We start from the raw sequence: 18,199 nt of genomic DNA on the forward strand, positions 1-18,199 counted from the left end.
CTTGATTCAATACATTCCCGTGATAATAATCATGCTACACGTCACAGAAATATTTTAGTTCTAATCTTTGCAATTTTTTTTTATTTGTTGAACTTAAGAGAACCATGGAAAGTTGGAGCGCTTGTTTTGATGCAGCTGATGTCCAAATGGAAGTGCAGCAGAATCACTGTCATTTAGAAATCAGATTGCATAGATGCTTGAATTAAGATCACAATTTGAACACGATTAATTGTGCAGCCCAAGCAAAACAAAGCTTACGTAAATAACGTAGTTACTCTAATCCAAACCATGATCTGTTCTTAAGCCTAACCAAGTCGTTTTTGTGCCTTAAACCAATCAAGCTTTGAGCGTTTCATAACCGTAACCACGTAATAACTATTGTTAAGGCAACAAAAGTACAGGTATATCTTTAGTAAAATGACCCATTCTGTCGTTTAGCTGCGAGGACGCGTTGGTCCTATAGAGAGCACTTTAAATGCTCGTGGTGTTTTGGGAGCCAGTGGAGGATGAGTATGTGCTGATCTATTTCTGGTGCCTGATCTGTTGCAAAGCTAATATTCCATGCGCCCTTCTGCATGTTCATTGGTATTCTTGTGCTACCGGGTTATGTATTCATCTGTCCTTTGTGATCACCATTCCTCCTCATGATGTGAACACCTCAACACACAGATACGCACAGGCCTGTTTTTTACCAGTTCATGCGCTTAGTATAAAGCAGTGGCAGATCAATGCTGGTAGAAACGAGAGGCTCCATAAAGTATAGCCTGCGGCTCAGACAATCAGCCCCTGCAACAACAGTTAATGTCAGCTCCACGCTGAAAAATGTCCCCCCAGGCTACGGGGATGGTTAATATCTCCCAAGAGAAATGGTCCCCTCTGTGTATAAGACAAGAGTAAGGTTAAGATCAGAGCAAGACTGAGAAATCATTTCAGGGAGGTGGCCAGCACTGATGCCCCCTGTGAAAAATATCTCCCCGTCAGACTCGGGGCGAGGAGAGTGGGGAGAGCCGAGGGCCCCGTGAGATTTACCCACACGCTTGGAGAAAACAGATGCTGCGCCAGATATGAATATTACAATTATTTCCTTGATGAGCTATTACAAGGTCATGCCGTGTATAATCGCGAAAAGAAGAAGACGAGAGAAAAAAATTAATTGTTTAGCTGCGACTGCGATTTTAACTGCGAGGCCTCTCATTTGGATGCATGTCCAAAAAAAATTATTTATGAGCTTCATCCCTTTTACTCTGATGTATGTGGTCTCGCTGGCACCGTGGGTGGCACTTACTGTACTGTTTGCTAACAACGAGTGAGACAACCTGGCGTTGTTTATCTCTCTCCGTTTCTCTTTGGCCCAGAAAATAAGTGCAACGTCTCAACACCTACACAACGAGACCCGAGGAAGCTTGAATTAAGTACCTGCATGCAGCAAAGTCTCGCGCATCCGTCCGCCTCGGGGGAATAAAATCAGGACTAGTCGTAGGCAGCTAGTCTGGCATTACAGTTAGTAGGTGAATATCAAGACACATTATGACAATGACAAACTAAAATAGTCTGACCTGGGACTAAGGGACCCATTCAGCTAACATAGCCAGAGGCATGACAGTCTCCAAGCAAGCAAGCAGGGTAGCGAGGATCAGAATTATCATAACACATGTTGAAATGGCTGTTTATGATTCGAGACCTGCTTTGAGATCTCCACCAAGATGCTGATTTGATAAGCATACACACTGGACTACACATATAAACCAGTGCTTAAGGTACAGAAACACACACACACACACACACTTCATCATGCCATTACTTCCCTCCAGCGGTGATGCACATGTCCCTACTTCTCTGGTGTTACTCCCCTCGCAATACACATTTCCTGACCATTTTGTTGCTGCTGAAGGACAGTGAGCGATGTGTTCATTAAATGGAGGTGGCTGGGGAAAATGTGTAAAATATTAGCACAGCTTTTACAAAATTACAGTATGACATCCCAGTGCTAATGCTTGGGCATTGGAGCTGCTGCATTCTGAATGAGGTCATGGACTGCCTTCTGTCCTATTTAGGGAAGGCAAGCGCACACCGTATTACGAGAATAGTCACTATGAGCACAGTTGGTCAATCTCTGTTAAAGACCATTCCCAAGTTAGGCTCCATTGAACCGGGCAAAAAGACGGGATGTCAAATTTGTCTTTTAGTCATCCAAGTCGAGGCCTGTTTGATGCAATTTGACTGGAGGAAGTAGACTTCAACCAAATTTTGTATTTCGCATTCCTAATTTGTCGTCTTCCCCAGCACACAGATACAATTGTGCCGTACTTGTGCAGACTGAAGCAGCACTGTGCTGTGATGGGAACAAATGAGACGGTGGGAAAAAAAAGAAAAAAAAGAAGCATTTTCTCTTGTTCCTCTCTTTATGTCTCAGTCTTTTATGCTTTGCCCAGTAATTTGTACTCCATTATTTGTGTTGATATTTCTGTACTCTGTGCTGTCCTCTGTCTCATTTTTAGTGTGAATAGCTTATTCATTTGTATCTTAGCTTTCCTCTCCCTTTCATTGAAATTCTATCTTCGATTGTTTGGGCCGTAATGAGACAACCTCTCCTATTTATAGCTGTGTATTTCCTCTTAAAGAGGCCTGTGACTAAAGATGTATATTGCATGCCGCTCACCGGAGTACTGCATAGCTGGAGTGCAAAGCAGGAATAGAGAAAATGTTCTCTGTGTGGATGTGTGTGCTGAAAAATATCTCCCACAGAAGTCTGTGTTTCGAAGACGGCATGAATCCCTGTTCGTTTGATTGGCCATTAAAAATAGGAGCTGAAAGGTGATGAAAGAGTCTCCTGCATGGAGGCTGTGAAAAGAGTGAAGCAGAGAGCAGAGACAAAGTTCCATTGCAAAAATGTGTCATTTGTTTTGTCAGACAGAACAAGAAATCTCAGCAGGTGGATGCAGTCATTTCTTTCTTGTTCAGTATTACTTCCCCCGATGCTTCGCTCCCTTCTGCACCAGTCGATATGTCCCTTAACTTTTTCCGGACTGTCTTATTCCCTCGAGTAGGGGAGTGGAGGAAATAGGCCACACGTCGCATGGCTCACTGTGGAGGCAAGAGGTCTGGATCAGCTAGCTGTGTAACACAAGGGGAGAGGTCGCTCGCATGTCTTTACGAATTACAGGGGAAACACAAGCAGAGAGCTGAAGGGAAAGTTAGAGGGAGAAAGAGGGAAATGTCTCGGGCTCTATTGCCGTGGGCAACATAGAAGCTACAGGTATGGGGAGCACTTTGTTAAGGTGAAACTAGGACAAGTACGAGTATGGGAATCAAAGAGACGTGTCAAAGAGTCACACAAAGGAAGTATTCCAAAACTAAAACTTCTTCCTGATATCTCTTGATGGGCCAGTATAGAGAGGATTCAAATCAGGTCAGAGTGAGAGTGAGAGAGTGTGTGTGTGTGTGTGTGTGTGTGTGTGTGTGTGTGTGTGTGTGTGTGTGTGTGTGTGTGTGTGTGTGTGTGTGTGTGTGTGTGTGTGTGTGTGTGTGTGTGTGTGTCAGTCAGTCAGTTATTTAACAGCTTAAGCCCTAGGTTAGTTTTTAAATGTAAAAAAAACATCCACAGATTTATTCAGTAACAGCTGCAAAACTGAAAGGCCATGATGGACAAATTTAGGCAGTGTGGATGAGACACTTGGGAGAATTTTGAAATACAATAAGTCTCCTAATCCTTATCACCAGGCTGTGTGTGTCAGTGTGAGAAAGAGAGAAAGACACCGGAGTGAGATTTGAAAAACGGCAGTAAAAAAAAAAAATTAGGCACTTTTACTTCTGCCTAATCAAAACTGTAAATTAGGGAGTAAATAACATGCTTCAGTGGCATTAATGTTATTGAACCTGTTCTAAACATTCACACCTACAGCTCGACCACATTTGACGCACCAGAAATGAAGCACAACAAATGCTTCATCAATTTTAGTCATCGCAGGACTAAGCATTCAGGAAAAGTGTCACGCTTGGCATAGTTTCAAAAAATGGTGCCACGTGGTTTTGTAACAAATACAGACCAGTCCTCGTACAGGGACCTCCAGCACAGAAGGACTTACCAGTTAATTGTCCAAAAATTTGATGTGAAGATTTGTTTTTTTTTTCAAAATATTCCTCCTCATTTTCCATTGATTCTCTTGTTTTGTTTTTTGGCTGAAGAGTTCAGGGCATCCCCTTGTGTGCTGGGTGATTGAGATGGGTATTTTCACAATTTTCTTATGTTGTTTTCTGCATATCAGGAAAAAAAAACAATAATTAAAAAAAAAAAAAATCAACAGATTGAGCCATAATGACACGAATCCTTAGTGGCAGACCAAGATCTATGGATGTTTATTGTCATCGTAAAAAGATACAACGAAATTGAGTTGGCAACTCATCAGTTCAGCAGCAGAACAAAGGTAAAAGATGTATAAAAACAACTCGGTAAAAACAAAACATTACCGATTTAAAACAAGACATTAAATAAATACATAAAATATAAAACGCAGGCATCCACGGCTTTAAAGTGACATTAGTAGGGATGTCGAGGTAACAGATACTTTAGGACAAAGTCAATAAAAAAATGTATGAAAACGCAACGGTGCCTGTTTCCTATGGCACGGAAGGTGCCGAGAGAACAGAACAAAATCAGGTTGAGTAACTGGTCCACTGTTACTTGTGCAAGTCTGGACTCCCCGCCCCATCCTGAAAGAAACACAAAATGATGTTATTTACTTAATATCTGTCCACCCGTTTAATCTCTCCTCTGCTCTCTGTGTGCTCCACTGAAGCTGGGGCGTGATTACTGTAAGTGAAATAAAATCCAAAATTGACTTTATTGATCACAAACATCGACTCCAAACATCAGAAAATCCGGGCCAAAATATATTGTTTGTTGAAGCTCTGCTGCTGATCATGCATAACTGTCCTGGCCAGAGCACTAGCGGCTCTCCTGCCGGTACAGCTGCATGCCCCCCCCCCCCCACTCCTCCACCCTCCCACAAACCTTCAAATAAACTAATTCAAGTTGAAACACACTGAATTCATTGGTGAATTATTTTGCCGTGGTATCACAATTGGTATTGAGGATCGTGGATTTGAGGTGGTGTTTGGTATCGTGGCAACTTTACTTATTAGTGCTTCTAATTTGAAAGACCCTCATTACCAGAGCCCGGTGTGCCACAGCTCCAAGGTTACAGAGGAAGTTGTCGAGATCAACCTCCAATTAGCACCACAGAGGAGTTGCATGCCGTTTCATGTCTGTTCTTGCCCTGCCTGGGATTCCCAGCATTAATACTATATGGATGACGCAACAGAAACGCGATTAATGACTGTCTCTCCTTAATAAGAATTTAATTAACATCACCATTGGTTTTTTTTTTCACTCCCCCTGGTGAATCTCTGCTTTTTTCTCTCTTTTTTTTTTCGCATCGCGCTGCCTCTCTCATTCTCAGTCATTCTCCCCATTCATCCCCGCACACTCCCTTCTCTCTCTCCCACCGAAAAAAAGCAATCGTCTGACTCATCCCTGGCTAATGAGTGGAAGGGTATGGATGGGAGGAGGGGAGCTAAGGAGGGCAGGGACGAGGATCTGACTCATGTCTCACATGACTTGAGATTAAGCCTGGGAATGTGGTTATTGCTTTTCTGTGTAATTTCTTTTCACTTGATGCTGCCCTCCATACAACTGACAATAATTACCTGATTTGATTGATCGGGTTTGTGGAGATGCATTTATTAATTTAGGCTTATTATGTCATTTTTCTATGTGTTCAAAATTGTATGCAGACTTGAAAGTGTCAAAAGAAGTTACTTTTGCCTTCTGTGGATCAAATATCTGATGAAATTTTAATGATCCTTGGAGGGAAATTGGGTTGATACACCCATAAATAGTCAATGAATACAGTAGACTTAAAACAGAACACACCGACGGGTGTTTGAAACTTTACCACCAATATTTCAATATATCTAAAGCATGACACAAAGTGTGTATCACAAAAGAGAATGTAAAAATAGCTTCAAACTGCATACAAAGATATACACAGCGTGAATGACAATAGTTACAGAGCAGCTGCTTTTGTTAATACTGATGATATTTATCTAGGGAGAAGGCAGAGAACTCGGTTAGCTTGAGAATGATCTGCCCCCCCTCCACACACACACACACACACACACACACACACACACACACACACACACACACACACACACACACACACACACACACACCTATGCAGAGAAGACTTGAATCTACTCTCAACTCCTGACAGGTCGGAAGAAGGTTCAAAGGATGCAGGATTTATTTTCCCACCTGATCCTGATTGTTGTCCCATTTTCACTGTATATTTGTTAAAAGCTGGTTTTAACTGTGACTTTGCTATTGGAAGACCAGTTTCCAGGAAAAGCATCAGGCTGGCCCAGATGTCAGCTTAGAGGAGCTTTGTATGCGTAGCTGGGTTCGTTCCATCTCTCTCTCTCTCCCCGTGTGTCTGTCTCTCGCTCACACTGACACACACCCCACACTTCCTGAGGTTTTGTATGCATAGCTGTACTCTCTTGTGAACAGAGCTTACTGGTATTAACCCAGTTTCACTTTTCACGCACGAAGGCCCTTTCCTGGGGGAACAGCCTTGTGGGATAGAGAGAGGGAACTGGAAGAGGCAGGAAGGATAGAGTGGGGGAGTGAGAATACTTGTATGAATGTCAGGGCCTTTTCATCGCATGTTTCCAAGGAAACTGTGCTGAAAGACAGTCTGGTACTAACTAAAAAAAAGGTCACCATGGGACGTGACCTCCCACCACGCTGTCATTGTCTGGGTAAAAACATTTATAATTTCACATCTGTTCAAAAATTAATACTGCAGTAAAATATACAATCAGGTTTCCACTTTTAACAGTTAAAGTGGCCATTTGTAAAGTGTCATCAACTTCTGCTTACAGTTTTGTCTTTTAGAACATAAAAGCTTGACAAAACAGTATCTTTTCATCCAGGTGGTGTGTGTTTATTTTTGTCCGTGCCCTTCGCCAGGTGCCGCTGAGCCAGGAGTGCATGCGGGCCATGATGAGGATGACTTACTGTCCCCACTGCCGTGGCATGGCCTCCGCTAGACCTTGTGTCAACTACTGCAGCAACGTCATGAAGGGCTGTCTGGCCAACCAGGCTGACCTCAACACCGAGTGGAGGCATCTAGCAGGTGTGGAGCGAGCAAACACACACACACACACACACACACACACACACACACACACACACACACACACACACACACACACACACACACACACACACACACACACACACACACACACACACACACACACACACACAGTAAGCTCAATGGTTCAACCCGACACAAGATGTTAATAAAACTCAGTCGTTGTACCGATGCATTACATATTAATCATTTCACACTTTCTTCGCACTGTCCGTTGCTCCTGTCTTTGTAGAAACAATGATGCAGGTGGCTGACCGCTTGGATGGCCCATCAGGGGTGGACAGCGTGGTCCTCTCCCTCCCCTATCGCATATCAGAAGCCATGTCTACCATGATGGAGAATATAGCCACCATCAACAGCAAGGTCAGAACACACACTGGTCCACACACACAGGTTTCAACTGCAGGTTTAAACACTACAACCCGTTTCACTACACATAGGAAAGGACACCAAATGAAATTGTAAGCAACACCGCAATGTTTAAAAGTATGTCAAAACTACCATATGCAATATTCATGCAATGATAATATTTGAACAGTACTTACAACGGCAACGTTTTTGTAATTTCTATTTTGCTTAAAGACACAAAGCAGAAAGCTGAGCTGCAACACACAACACACCCTCAACATCGTTGGAATATTATGGTCATACTTCAGTCAAGACCAGTGAAATGATCAGAGGTCCAACCAAGACACAACATTTTCTGTCAACATTATGTTGTTGTTTTTGTGTGGTTTTTTTGTTTTTCACAAGACATTTCCATGTTTATGTTTCTGCCTGTGCTCTTCTCGGTGCTTTGAACTGCATGGGAAAAAACATGTAAGGTCATCATAATGAGGTGACTATTGTGAGATTGTTTGCCTATTGACTTTCAATGAAATCTATTCAAAGCTCACCCGCGCAATATTAATTTAGCAGATAAGCGGATTGTTGCTTATTTAGTCATGAATATTTTATGTTATGGAGACATGATTTGGCCTTGATTTTAGGCGCTTTATATCATTTAGTAAAGCAGTAAAAAATAGTGGTAAGGAAGTAAAAGAAAATCTGTACCGTCCTGTAAAATACCAGCAGGAAAGCTACTTTCAATCCAAAACAACATTTGGGCTGGGTCTCTCCTCACTGTGTGACTCCATTGCCCCTGCTTTGTATATACAATTAACACCTATCCACCCACTACATACCTGATTTCAAATGAGGGGATGTGAGTCATGACAGAGCCTGTAGGCCAAGCGTTTACTTCACTGTTTAATGGTGTTTGGGCAACAGTTTTTTATGATCCTAAAAAGCAACTGGCAGCCATGAAAAACTGACTGAGTTGTTTGGTGAACGTGGAAAACAGAGTCGATGGCGAGAGGTAAGACAAAGCTTCGTCTGTGCTGATCGGCTGTTAAAGAGCCTGGTTAGCTTGAGGTGAGCCATAAAACTGCCCCTGACCTGGTTCGGTGTGGTAATCACAGACAGCTTCAGCTTCTGATCTTCATCTTTCTGGAAAAGTGCTGTGTTGATCGCACGGAACGCTCAAAGTGGAGTATCATAGTGGAAGACAGATTATCTCCTATTTCCATAATCTGTTGATGTCAAAAGCTATATGTTGCGTTACGCGATTTCCCTATAAAACATACCAAATGCAGACGTCGAAATTTAGTGTGTATATGTAAAGGACTGGCCCTACTCTGAGTCAAAGCCATATTTGCTATGTCCATTATTCAGTCTGTTGTGAACCACACAACACCACTGATTTATACAGCAGGATTATTTTATAGTTATGCGTGAAGGTTCAAAGGCTTGAGGCTCCTCTAAGCAGGCCAGATTGGATGACAGATTGACTGCAGTTTTACTGTATTCCCAAGGCACCATTTATAAAAAGTAAGCCCCATAGGGACATTTAATACTTTCAGACTTGTGAATCATTTTGCTGAAGCATTGCTGTGGTTGACTTTTGAGGGCATACAAATAACTAATGCTCGACTGTCTTTTAAACATTTTAGTGCACTTAGATCTAAGTAAAACGCGAAATATTTTTGCTCATGTAGCTGGCTTACGGTTGAGATTTCAGTCTCGTCAAGTCCACCGCTAATACAATCTAAACTGTCTTAGAACTGCATCTTTTCATTCTGCATTTCTGTTTTTTTTTTTTTTTTTCTATTTCTCCCTCTCCAGTTGTTCCAGGCATGTGGCAACCTTAGAGAGGCAGGAACCAGCAGCACGGGAGTTGAAGAAATCCTAAACAGAGGGAAGGTTACAGTGGAGGACAGGTTGGGTGCCAGCTCCAGCAAAATGGACAAGCTGGTTAGTATTTACCCGACTGATTCTGTCTTCGTGTTATTGCTCTCTGATTAGCCTAATCCATCCCATTCATAGTGCTGGTTTGTGATGGGAGAGCCATTCCTCATCACGGCCAATTAAACCACTTTTGCTGTTCATTTCACCTTTGCACAGGCAACTATGGGGTGATTAGAGGTGAATGAATGCTTGGATGGATGAATGAGTCAGGTGACTGAGCACTGCAGTTGGTTATTGAGGCAGCAGCAGGACTTCTTCTTACACTCCTCTTTCTGCCATCGTGCTGTGGTTTTGGGCGAAATATAAAAGCTCACGAATGTGCTTTTGTTAACTCTGCCTCAGGTTTCCGATGTAACCATGAGACTGAGGGACATGCAGCCATACTGGGTTTCTCTCCCGGGTATTCTCTGCAGTGACAGAGTGGCCACTGGAACAGGGGCCGAGGACAAGTGTTGGAATGGCATGAACCGTGCAAGGTAGGCAATATAAAAGGAATATATAAAGGACGCGTTGTATTGTTGTGAATCTTTACATTAAAGCTTTACTGAGAAAATGTTTAAAGAAGATATTGAGGTATTAAATATGTTGTGATATTTGATTTTGTCCATCACTTGTTTGCTAATGATGATGTCTATAAAGAAACTGACTCTGGATAATAAAGGAAATTCAATGTGCCACTATCTACACATCCACCTCTTGCTAAACAGTTGCCACTGTGGCCTTTAACGGGAATGAAGTAATACAAAATTGTGAGTGTTTTCACTGGTTAAACAACTGTTCCTGTGAGCCAGGTACCTTCCCGAGGTGATTGGTGATGGCCTAGCCAGTCAGATCAACAACCCTGAGGTGGAAATCGACATCACCAAACCAGACATGACAATACGCCAACAAATAATGCAGCTGAAGATCATGACTCACCGCCTGAAGAATGCTCTTAATGGCCAGGATGTGGACTTTCAGGACACCAGTGAGTGATTTTATCATCAGAAGCTCAAGTTTCAACAGACCATTCACAACAAACTTCATCTCAGATGATTGACTGATGATTACAATTTCTAAACAAGTTAAAGGGAGTACACAAGTCTATTTCTACTTATCAGACGAGGCAGTTCACATCTGTCTTACTTTTTACAAACTCAAGTATACCAAAAAGAATATGTTTAGAGTTAAGATGAAGGTATAAAAACACTTTGCCAAAATGTGAGTACCTTTTGAGGAACTAAGATCGCCTTTTCTACCGCTGATTTAAGTGATGCTGATTGCCATCTTTTTCGTGGTCATCCTCATATTTGTAGCTGGTAGTTAAGCAAATACCGTACCGTTTGTACACCATTAATAAATCGGATGCATGTTGTAAGTTAAAGTTCATGTCCTCACCCTCTGTCCATAGGTGACGATGTCAGCGGTTCAGGAAGTGGCGCGTGCACAGATGATACGTGTTCCCGGGGCCCGCGCCTTGTTGTCCCTGTGACTGAGCGACCCATACTGTATCCCTACCCTCCAGAAAACAAGAAGGTGAAAGCCTCCGCTGTGCAGAACCTCCCCTCCGTCACCATTTACCTGCTTTCACTGCTCATTCTACTGCTTCGGCGATAATTGCCGGGGGAATCTACCGACTGGGACTGAGATTGGGACACGGGGGTTGGGGAGCGTTTCAAAGGGGAGGGAGGAAAAAAGTTGGGGGTTAGTTACTTTGCCAAAACTATACAAGTTAAAGGAAACAACAACAACAACAACAACACACACAAAAAAAAAATCACTTGGGTGGACTTCCTTTGGTTTTGAATTAGAACAAAATGGAATTATGAGTATTCATAAATGTTTTTGTTCTGCTCTTGTCTTTTATTTCTTGCTATATTATGACACCATTAGAGCTGGTCTTTTTGCATCTTCTAATGTTTTGTTTCTGGTGTTTGGATTCTCTGACATTATATCTGCACCTAAGACGTGGAAGACTAAGTTGCTAACAGTATGTTGGTGTTGACACCACAGGGAGAGGGAGACTGGAGCATTGCAGTGGCACTCGGATACATGTCTTTATTCCACTTAGGTTCAGTAGACTTATTTATTTATTAATAATTGTCAATAGACCCCAGAAAAGGTTTAATCAATATTTATACAATACAATTTCTCAAACCACCAACGGAAACGAATTGCAGTGCTGATGACTTTAAAAAAAAAAAAAAAAGAGGAGGATAATCTGGACAGCATGACCCACCAGACCTCTTAATGCATTAGGCCTCACGATATCATTCAACTTGCACACTCTCTCGCAGCGAGGATGAGCGCACTCGGCGTCAGCACTTTTTGCCACTTCATCATGCAAGCTGTAATAATAGCCGTGATCACATTCACACTGACATGATCGTGTAATGTAGGAGTACGGTGGCCTGTCCGTCGCTCCATCCATCCATCCACTTATCCACCACACACACCCTCCCACCCCCCCACACCCACCCCACTGCCGAGGCGGACCTCCCTCTCTCTCCAGACCCTGCTGGCGTAGTGTAGCATCAGCGCGAGATTCTGGTGTAAGCAAAGGCCCGGGCTCAAATAACAGCATGCTCCCACTGTAGAGCACTGTACGTGGAACGGAGGTGTTGGTTTAAGATCGCCCTCGCAGCAAAGAGCTGATGGTTCATGATCCATGAAACTTGTAGCAGAGCAGAAATGTACACGGAGGCAGAAACACTGCTGTTCTGCTGCTTTTCTTTTTCGGTATTCCTTTTAGGTTCACAGCAGACAAAAATATAATATGCATAACTGTGTGTGTTCCCTGCAAAGGCCCAGTGTTCCTGTGATTAACATCGTAATAGCAGTGTCACCGTTTTTTTTTGTATAACTGCAGCGATGGTCTGTATTCTGTAAAGTCACACCGTGCACGTCTTTGAAAAGTACTACTATTTCTATGGCAAACAAAACAGTGTACATATTTTTGATTGCTTCCTTGTTGTTTTCTAGATAAAAAAAAATAGCCAATTAGGTACCAAAATTTTATAATGGCCAGATCATTGTATGCTCCTATTCTTTATTTCCTTCATCATCTGTCAGAGTATCCATACCTGCCTTTCATTTTTTCTGCAACTTTTCTATATCAGTGCCTCTTTCTTCCCACAACAACTCCCTCTACCCTTTTCCCCGCTCATCAGTTATAATGACCTTTAAAACGTTCCTTGTGCATCTACATGATGGCAAGGCAATACGACAATGACGCAGTGCTTCATTATGTGTCAACCTTACTGGGAATGTTATGGGAACACGGTGTAAGGCTTTTCCTGATGAGGTGCTCGCGAGGGAGAAAACACGTATCACGTTTTAATTCAAAGAAATGTCAAAGCTCTCATTTTGGGAATGCTGTATGCAGGATGATGGGACGATGCTTGCATGTGTGTTTAGGTCAAAGTTTGTGTGTGAATGTGTCTTCGGTCGACAGAGCAAGAGGGACGGACGATAGAGCCTTTATAAATCTTGTTTGGATAGCACAGAAATGAAATCTATTCAAATGTATTGGACTAATATTATATGACAGAGTGCTACTAAACTGACAGCAATGGGAGATTAATATAGCTCATTTTTCTAAAATAGTATTTTCAACCTACAACTGCAATAACTCACAATCTGTATTGACGGTGTCTGCTGTCAGAATTACATGTGACCGAGATGAAATAAGGAGGACTCAAATGGACATGCTTTTTAAAGTACACGATAGCTTCAGCTGCACACTGGGACAATCCACTATAATTCATGTTGTGAGAAATAATCTTTATGCACCGAGACAGTTGATAAGATTGCGAATCCATTTAGATAGTTACAGGCTCTGTCAACGTGTGAGATGTACATCTGTCAGAAACCCGGTTAGTTACTGCTTTGAAAATGGGCGAGGTTATTTTGATGGTACTTTCTTTTTTGATATGCTATGTTAAATGAATGATTTGTTGCCGTGAGTATGTGTGTTCGCGTGTGTCTTTCTGTTCGTCCCTGGTTAAGAAATCTGCCTGTGACTGCCTTTGACACTTTAGGGTCAATTTTGAGATTCAAAGAGAGAGATATTATGATATTAGTTGTTCCGGTGGGAATAAAAAAAATTTAAAAAAATAATTAAAAAAAAAAGACACATTTTAGCAAAGAACAATTAGCAGCCACGCACCACGTGGGTCCTCTTTTGGTGACCCTTTAGTAACATCTGAATTTGAATGTGAAAAGTACACGTGCAGCCCTGTAAATAATAAGAAATTGCTCTAACTGTGATGGTGACATTCCAGTTCAAAGATGACCTACGACTTTAGACTCACAACTTCAGTTTCAATGACTGCCTCACAATGTCATCGGCTGAAATTTGCACAACCCCACCTCCATCCACTCCTCCTTCACTTTTTGATCTCATTAATTTGTTGTTCAAAGTCCCCCCCCTTCCCCCTCCCTTTTATAAAACCTGCACTTTTATGAGGCCAATAAATGGCATTGTCTGCACAAAGACATCACAAGATGGTCGATCAATACGCGAGTCAACAACTTCCAGAAACGACTATTGATTGGGGATGTGTGTATGCAGATAGATATGGCCCAGCAAGATGTCTCCTGTTTGACTGTGGTGAAGCGGTGTAAACAAAAAGCCCCCGAGTGTGATTGAAAGAAGGAGAAAGGATTGTCCATAGCGCTGACCTCAGATCAGTGTATAAGCCTCAATCCTGCCTTCATTTGTTTTGGCAGGGGGCAAAGATGCAAAGCTGATTATCCAACCATAAGAAAAACTGCTTTTTTATTTACACCGAGTTGAGAATGGGAGACATTTCTGAAAGGTGCCAATTTATGAGGAAAAAAAAAATAGTACTTTTATTTTTCTTGTTTTAATTTACTTTGGTTTCATTGTTATAGCAAATCTATGGAGAGTTTGTTCTTATGGTGAAGATAGATGCCAGAAAGAGGTTGAAAATATCTAAAATGTCTCATTTGCTGTTGTACCTGAAATCTTGTGTCAATTATATACATTGTAAGATTTTCAACATTTTTGTGTCCTGCTTCTTTAATGGTGGGTGTGTTTGTGTGACTGCGTCTTACAGAGAAAATAAGAACAACAATTCTTCCATACTCACATATGGTAGGTCTTAAGGTTTTAAGCTATATTCACAAACCAGCAGCACAAACAACAATCATAGACACGGTGTCTAAGTTTCTTATGAAAAGAAAGTGTCTGGTCTTCTTCAACTTGACCGAGCCATCTGCCCGGGTTGTTTTCTCGGAGCGCAGTGGGGCACGCTCCCACCTGAAAAGGGCCAGTGTGTTCCAGTGATGATGTCAGAGGTGACAGCTGCTGTCTAGTGTTGCCACACAGGAAAAGCTACCACATCTTTAGAGCACACTAAGTGCTTTGTCTTGTTTCTGCGTAGACAATGAAATGATCATCCCCTCTCATGATGGTTTTAACAAGGTGTACTTGACCATGATCCTATGGGAGAGAGAAACAAGAAAAAAAAAGAAAAAAAAAAGCTACCCTTCACATCCAGCTATGTTACATACAAAGTGCTTCAAATATGTATGCGAGGTTGGGACTTAGTGCAGCGCTGCAATGTTTCCGTGCACTTAAGGTTAGGAATTATAGGAGTGAAACTGGATAAACGGGAGAACTGTCTATCAGGGCGGGGCTGCATTATTTAAATACATCTTAAGTGTTGAGCAATGCCCAAAAAATGTACATGGAGTCAATGTAATTTTCTGTGAATGGGTACATTTAACTGTGCTGAAATTATTAGTCACCTTTCTGCGGTCCTCTTCCCTCCTCCGTACACACATACAAGCAGACGCCTTCACATTCTCAGCTATTGATTGTGTCTGAACCTTTTTACCTTCTCCCTCACACACAGCACACACAGCTGTGCACATACACGCGGGTTATTCTCAGCCTTTTGGCTTTGAGCTTGCCCTTTGCTTCACAGCACTTTCATGAGTGACTGCTTCACAACCTGACATGGTCTCCGTATTTGAAATATCAACTCAACAGGGCAAAACACTTGTCAATAAAATGTCCTCAACTCAATACACCTCCCTTTGCCTTGAGGCTCTATCGTGACTTACCGTAAGCTGCCAGGCCACGCCTGTGGATTTAAGATCACACGAAACCTATTCAATTATTACGTTGTTTTTCAGAAGTGCACTGATAAAAGGGTAGCAAACCATGGAATTTTGAAAACGTTTACATTTCAGTATGCAAGCAACTCACTTGGTAGATGAATTAGTTCAAAGAAATGTAATGCCTGGAGTGGTTGAGAAAATTGGCTTTCTATCTTATTCTCTCCTGCCAGCAGATGCCACAGTAAACATAAATCTCCTGATGCTACGTTACAGAAAGTGAATGCTTTAAAAAAATATATATTTCAGAGCTGTTATCTTTGAATTATAAGTAAAACATGCAGGTTTTCACTCCAAAAAAATGCTACAAATTCACCTAGAAAAATCCTCTGTAATGTTTCACATTTATGTCAAATCAGGACACTCAGCCAAAGACACCCAGAGGCAGTCTGGTCTCCCTCTAATTTTTTTCTACATGCGCTAAAATGTATGCCGTGTCATTTTGCCTTTTGGCTTATTAGACATACTCTCTCACCTACTGTCTCGCTTTGATCTGCCTTGCAATCTAACTAAAGCCTCCTGCCGTCTCTCTTTTTCTCTCTTTGAATCCTTCTGATATCTAGCGGGTCTGAGTTGTTATGTAAGTTTTTACATCAGTACATATATTTGAGATCAAGGGCTTCACCTCATTGCTTCTGTCAGATGACTGAATATGAGATGAGTCTAACTACACGTTAACGCGCACACACACAGATACCGATACAGAGTTAACACAGATTGGACAGTACAAATGTACACACTGCCACCTAGTGGACAAAAGGTTTTGTTACAGTTTAAGTAAAAACTAGACCCTTAAAAATGCAAGGTTTTTTACCAGACTGATCTGGACCTCAGCTGTTCCCATCTAATACTATCTTACAGTAACATCATACAATTCCAGACGAACGTGATCAACCATTGAGAGGAAAAATATGTCTTTACCTCATGGGAGCAACAATAATATGAAGTCACTGAACATAGTATATAACCCAGCCATGGGTTATGAATGATGGTAGAAAGCATCTGCACCCCTCTGAGTGATTTGCAGTCATCAAACTACCCGTTATGATGCCAAGACGCAAACTGTTTACTAAAACAAAGTAAAAAAAAAAAAAGATCAATTCTCCCCTGATTTATGAAACTACTTGTCACCAGTAAGGGTCACTGTTTCCTTTTCAGATATACTATCTTGCAGCTGTATTTTTGTACACGTGCATATACTTGGGAACCAATAAGAGCCGAACAAAAAGCACACAAAAAAAACTTTTTCCACACTGTTTCCATCAAGTTGTCAGACCACAACGTCAATGCAACATGCTCATACTACGTCATACCACAGCTAACATAGCAAGCATAACCCACACCGTCCATGGGGTGACCAGTGGCCATAATTCATGCGGGACTGCACTGCATTTGTATCCCGTGTCCTGCGTCCCACATATTGAGACAATGTCCCAAAATGGCTATAGTTTTCAAAAGTCAACACTGCAGGAGAGACGCTTTTCTAAATTCTGGCATTTTTTTTTTCTTCCGAAGGCTGTAAAGAAAGTAGGGCAGGTTGCTATCATGGGGCTGTGTTTGATATCAATCTAACAGCACATACTTGGGTCAAGTGGAGGATAACCTGCCACCGACTTTGCTGCAAACACACCCAATGGGGAACATCGCCAGTCACCGCAAAGTCACAAGCAATGCAGATTTCTGCAGAACATGATGGAAGCCACCACAAAGAAAAGGAAATGCAGCCACAACAAAGACTCTCAGAGAGTTTCATGCAGTTTTTTTTTTTTTCCTCTCCCAGAGTCATGTGTCAAATCTACACAGGAGAGAATACATCAAGATACAACGCAGTACGTGCGAGTCTCTCGAGAAATGTGTGGCTCTAAAAAAAAAAAAGAAAAAAAAAAAGGGATGTGCCAATCTGTGGATGCATTTCCAGTGAAGGATGATGCCAGAAAAATACGGAAACAGTGGCGCTCGTTTACCACGCGGTGCAGCACGCCCAATCACAGATCAGCACACTGCGGCAGCTGGCAGCGCACAATACCATTTACTGGGAAACCTTAGCTTCCTTTTTAGATTTACTGTATTTACTCATACTTACTTAGCGTGGAAGCTCGGAAACTTCAAATAAATGTGTTTTTTTGTTTTGTTTAAAGTTTTAGTCAGTCATCGCATACTTACAAGCCTCAGTACTGTAGACGGACGGTGACACCCACCACCGGAGGAACTGTCGGGGTTGAGCGCCATTTCTTGTCCCGTTTCCGAGCGTGTTTATGGGTCGGTTAGCTGCTGGCTCCAGTATCGGTTTTGGGTTTGCGCTACCATCCTCTTCCCGGTGTGGCCGACGTGAAACAGTTTTATCCGTGAAGTGGAGACACCTCCCAAGATCTCGCTGGCTCTCCCGCGGACTTTTGCAAACAAAGCGTGACCCAATTAGCGTAATGTCTTAAGTTAATGATGTTACTGCCTCGCCTTAGTTCATAAAACCAAACGTTTTGGTCTGTTTTCTCCTCACCACTGGTTCCTCTCTCTCTCTCTCTCTCTCTCTCTCTCTCTCTCTCGTTTGCGGATCGATATAAGTAATC

At 42.1% G+C, this 18,199-nt stretch overlaps 1 protein-coding gene across 1 annotated transcript in view; it reads left to right on the forward strand.

The window, feature by feature from the left end:
* The window catches only part of LOC138635895 (glypican-1-like), a 67,839-nt gene extending 53,328 nt beyond the window's left edge, over positions 1-14,511 (forward strand). Inside the window, exons 7-12 of the mRNA XM_069723603.1 lie at positions 7,034-7,199; positions 7,453-7,583; positions 9,384-9,512; positions 9,849-9,982; positions 10,298-10,473; positions 10,897-14,511. Coding sequence (XP_069579704.1) covers positions 7,034-7,199; positions 7,453-7,583; positions 9,384-9,512; positions 9,849-9,982; positions 10,298-10,473; positions 10,897-11,102 — 942 coding nt within the window. The 3' untranslated portion in view covers positions 11,103-14,511. The remainder of the gene's footprint in view (positions 1-7,033; positions 7,200-7,452; positions 7,584-9,383; positions 9,513-9,848; positions 9,983-10,297; positions 10,474-10,896) is intronic.
* The last annotated feature ends 3,688 nt before the right edge of the window (positions 14,512-18,199 follow it).

This window comes from Brachyistius frenatus, unplaced genomic scaffold (assembly GCF_029030835.1).
Source record: "Brachyistius frenatus isolate BFR_SWC_R1_liver_20210118 unplaced genomic scaffold, ASM2903083v1 Contig_337, whole genome shotgun sequence".
In the NCBI taxonomy this organism is placed as follows: Eukaryota; Metazoa; Chordata; class Actinopteri; family Embiotocidae; genus Brachyistius; species Brachyistius frenatus.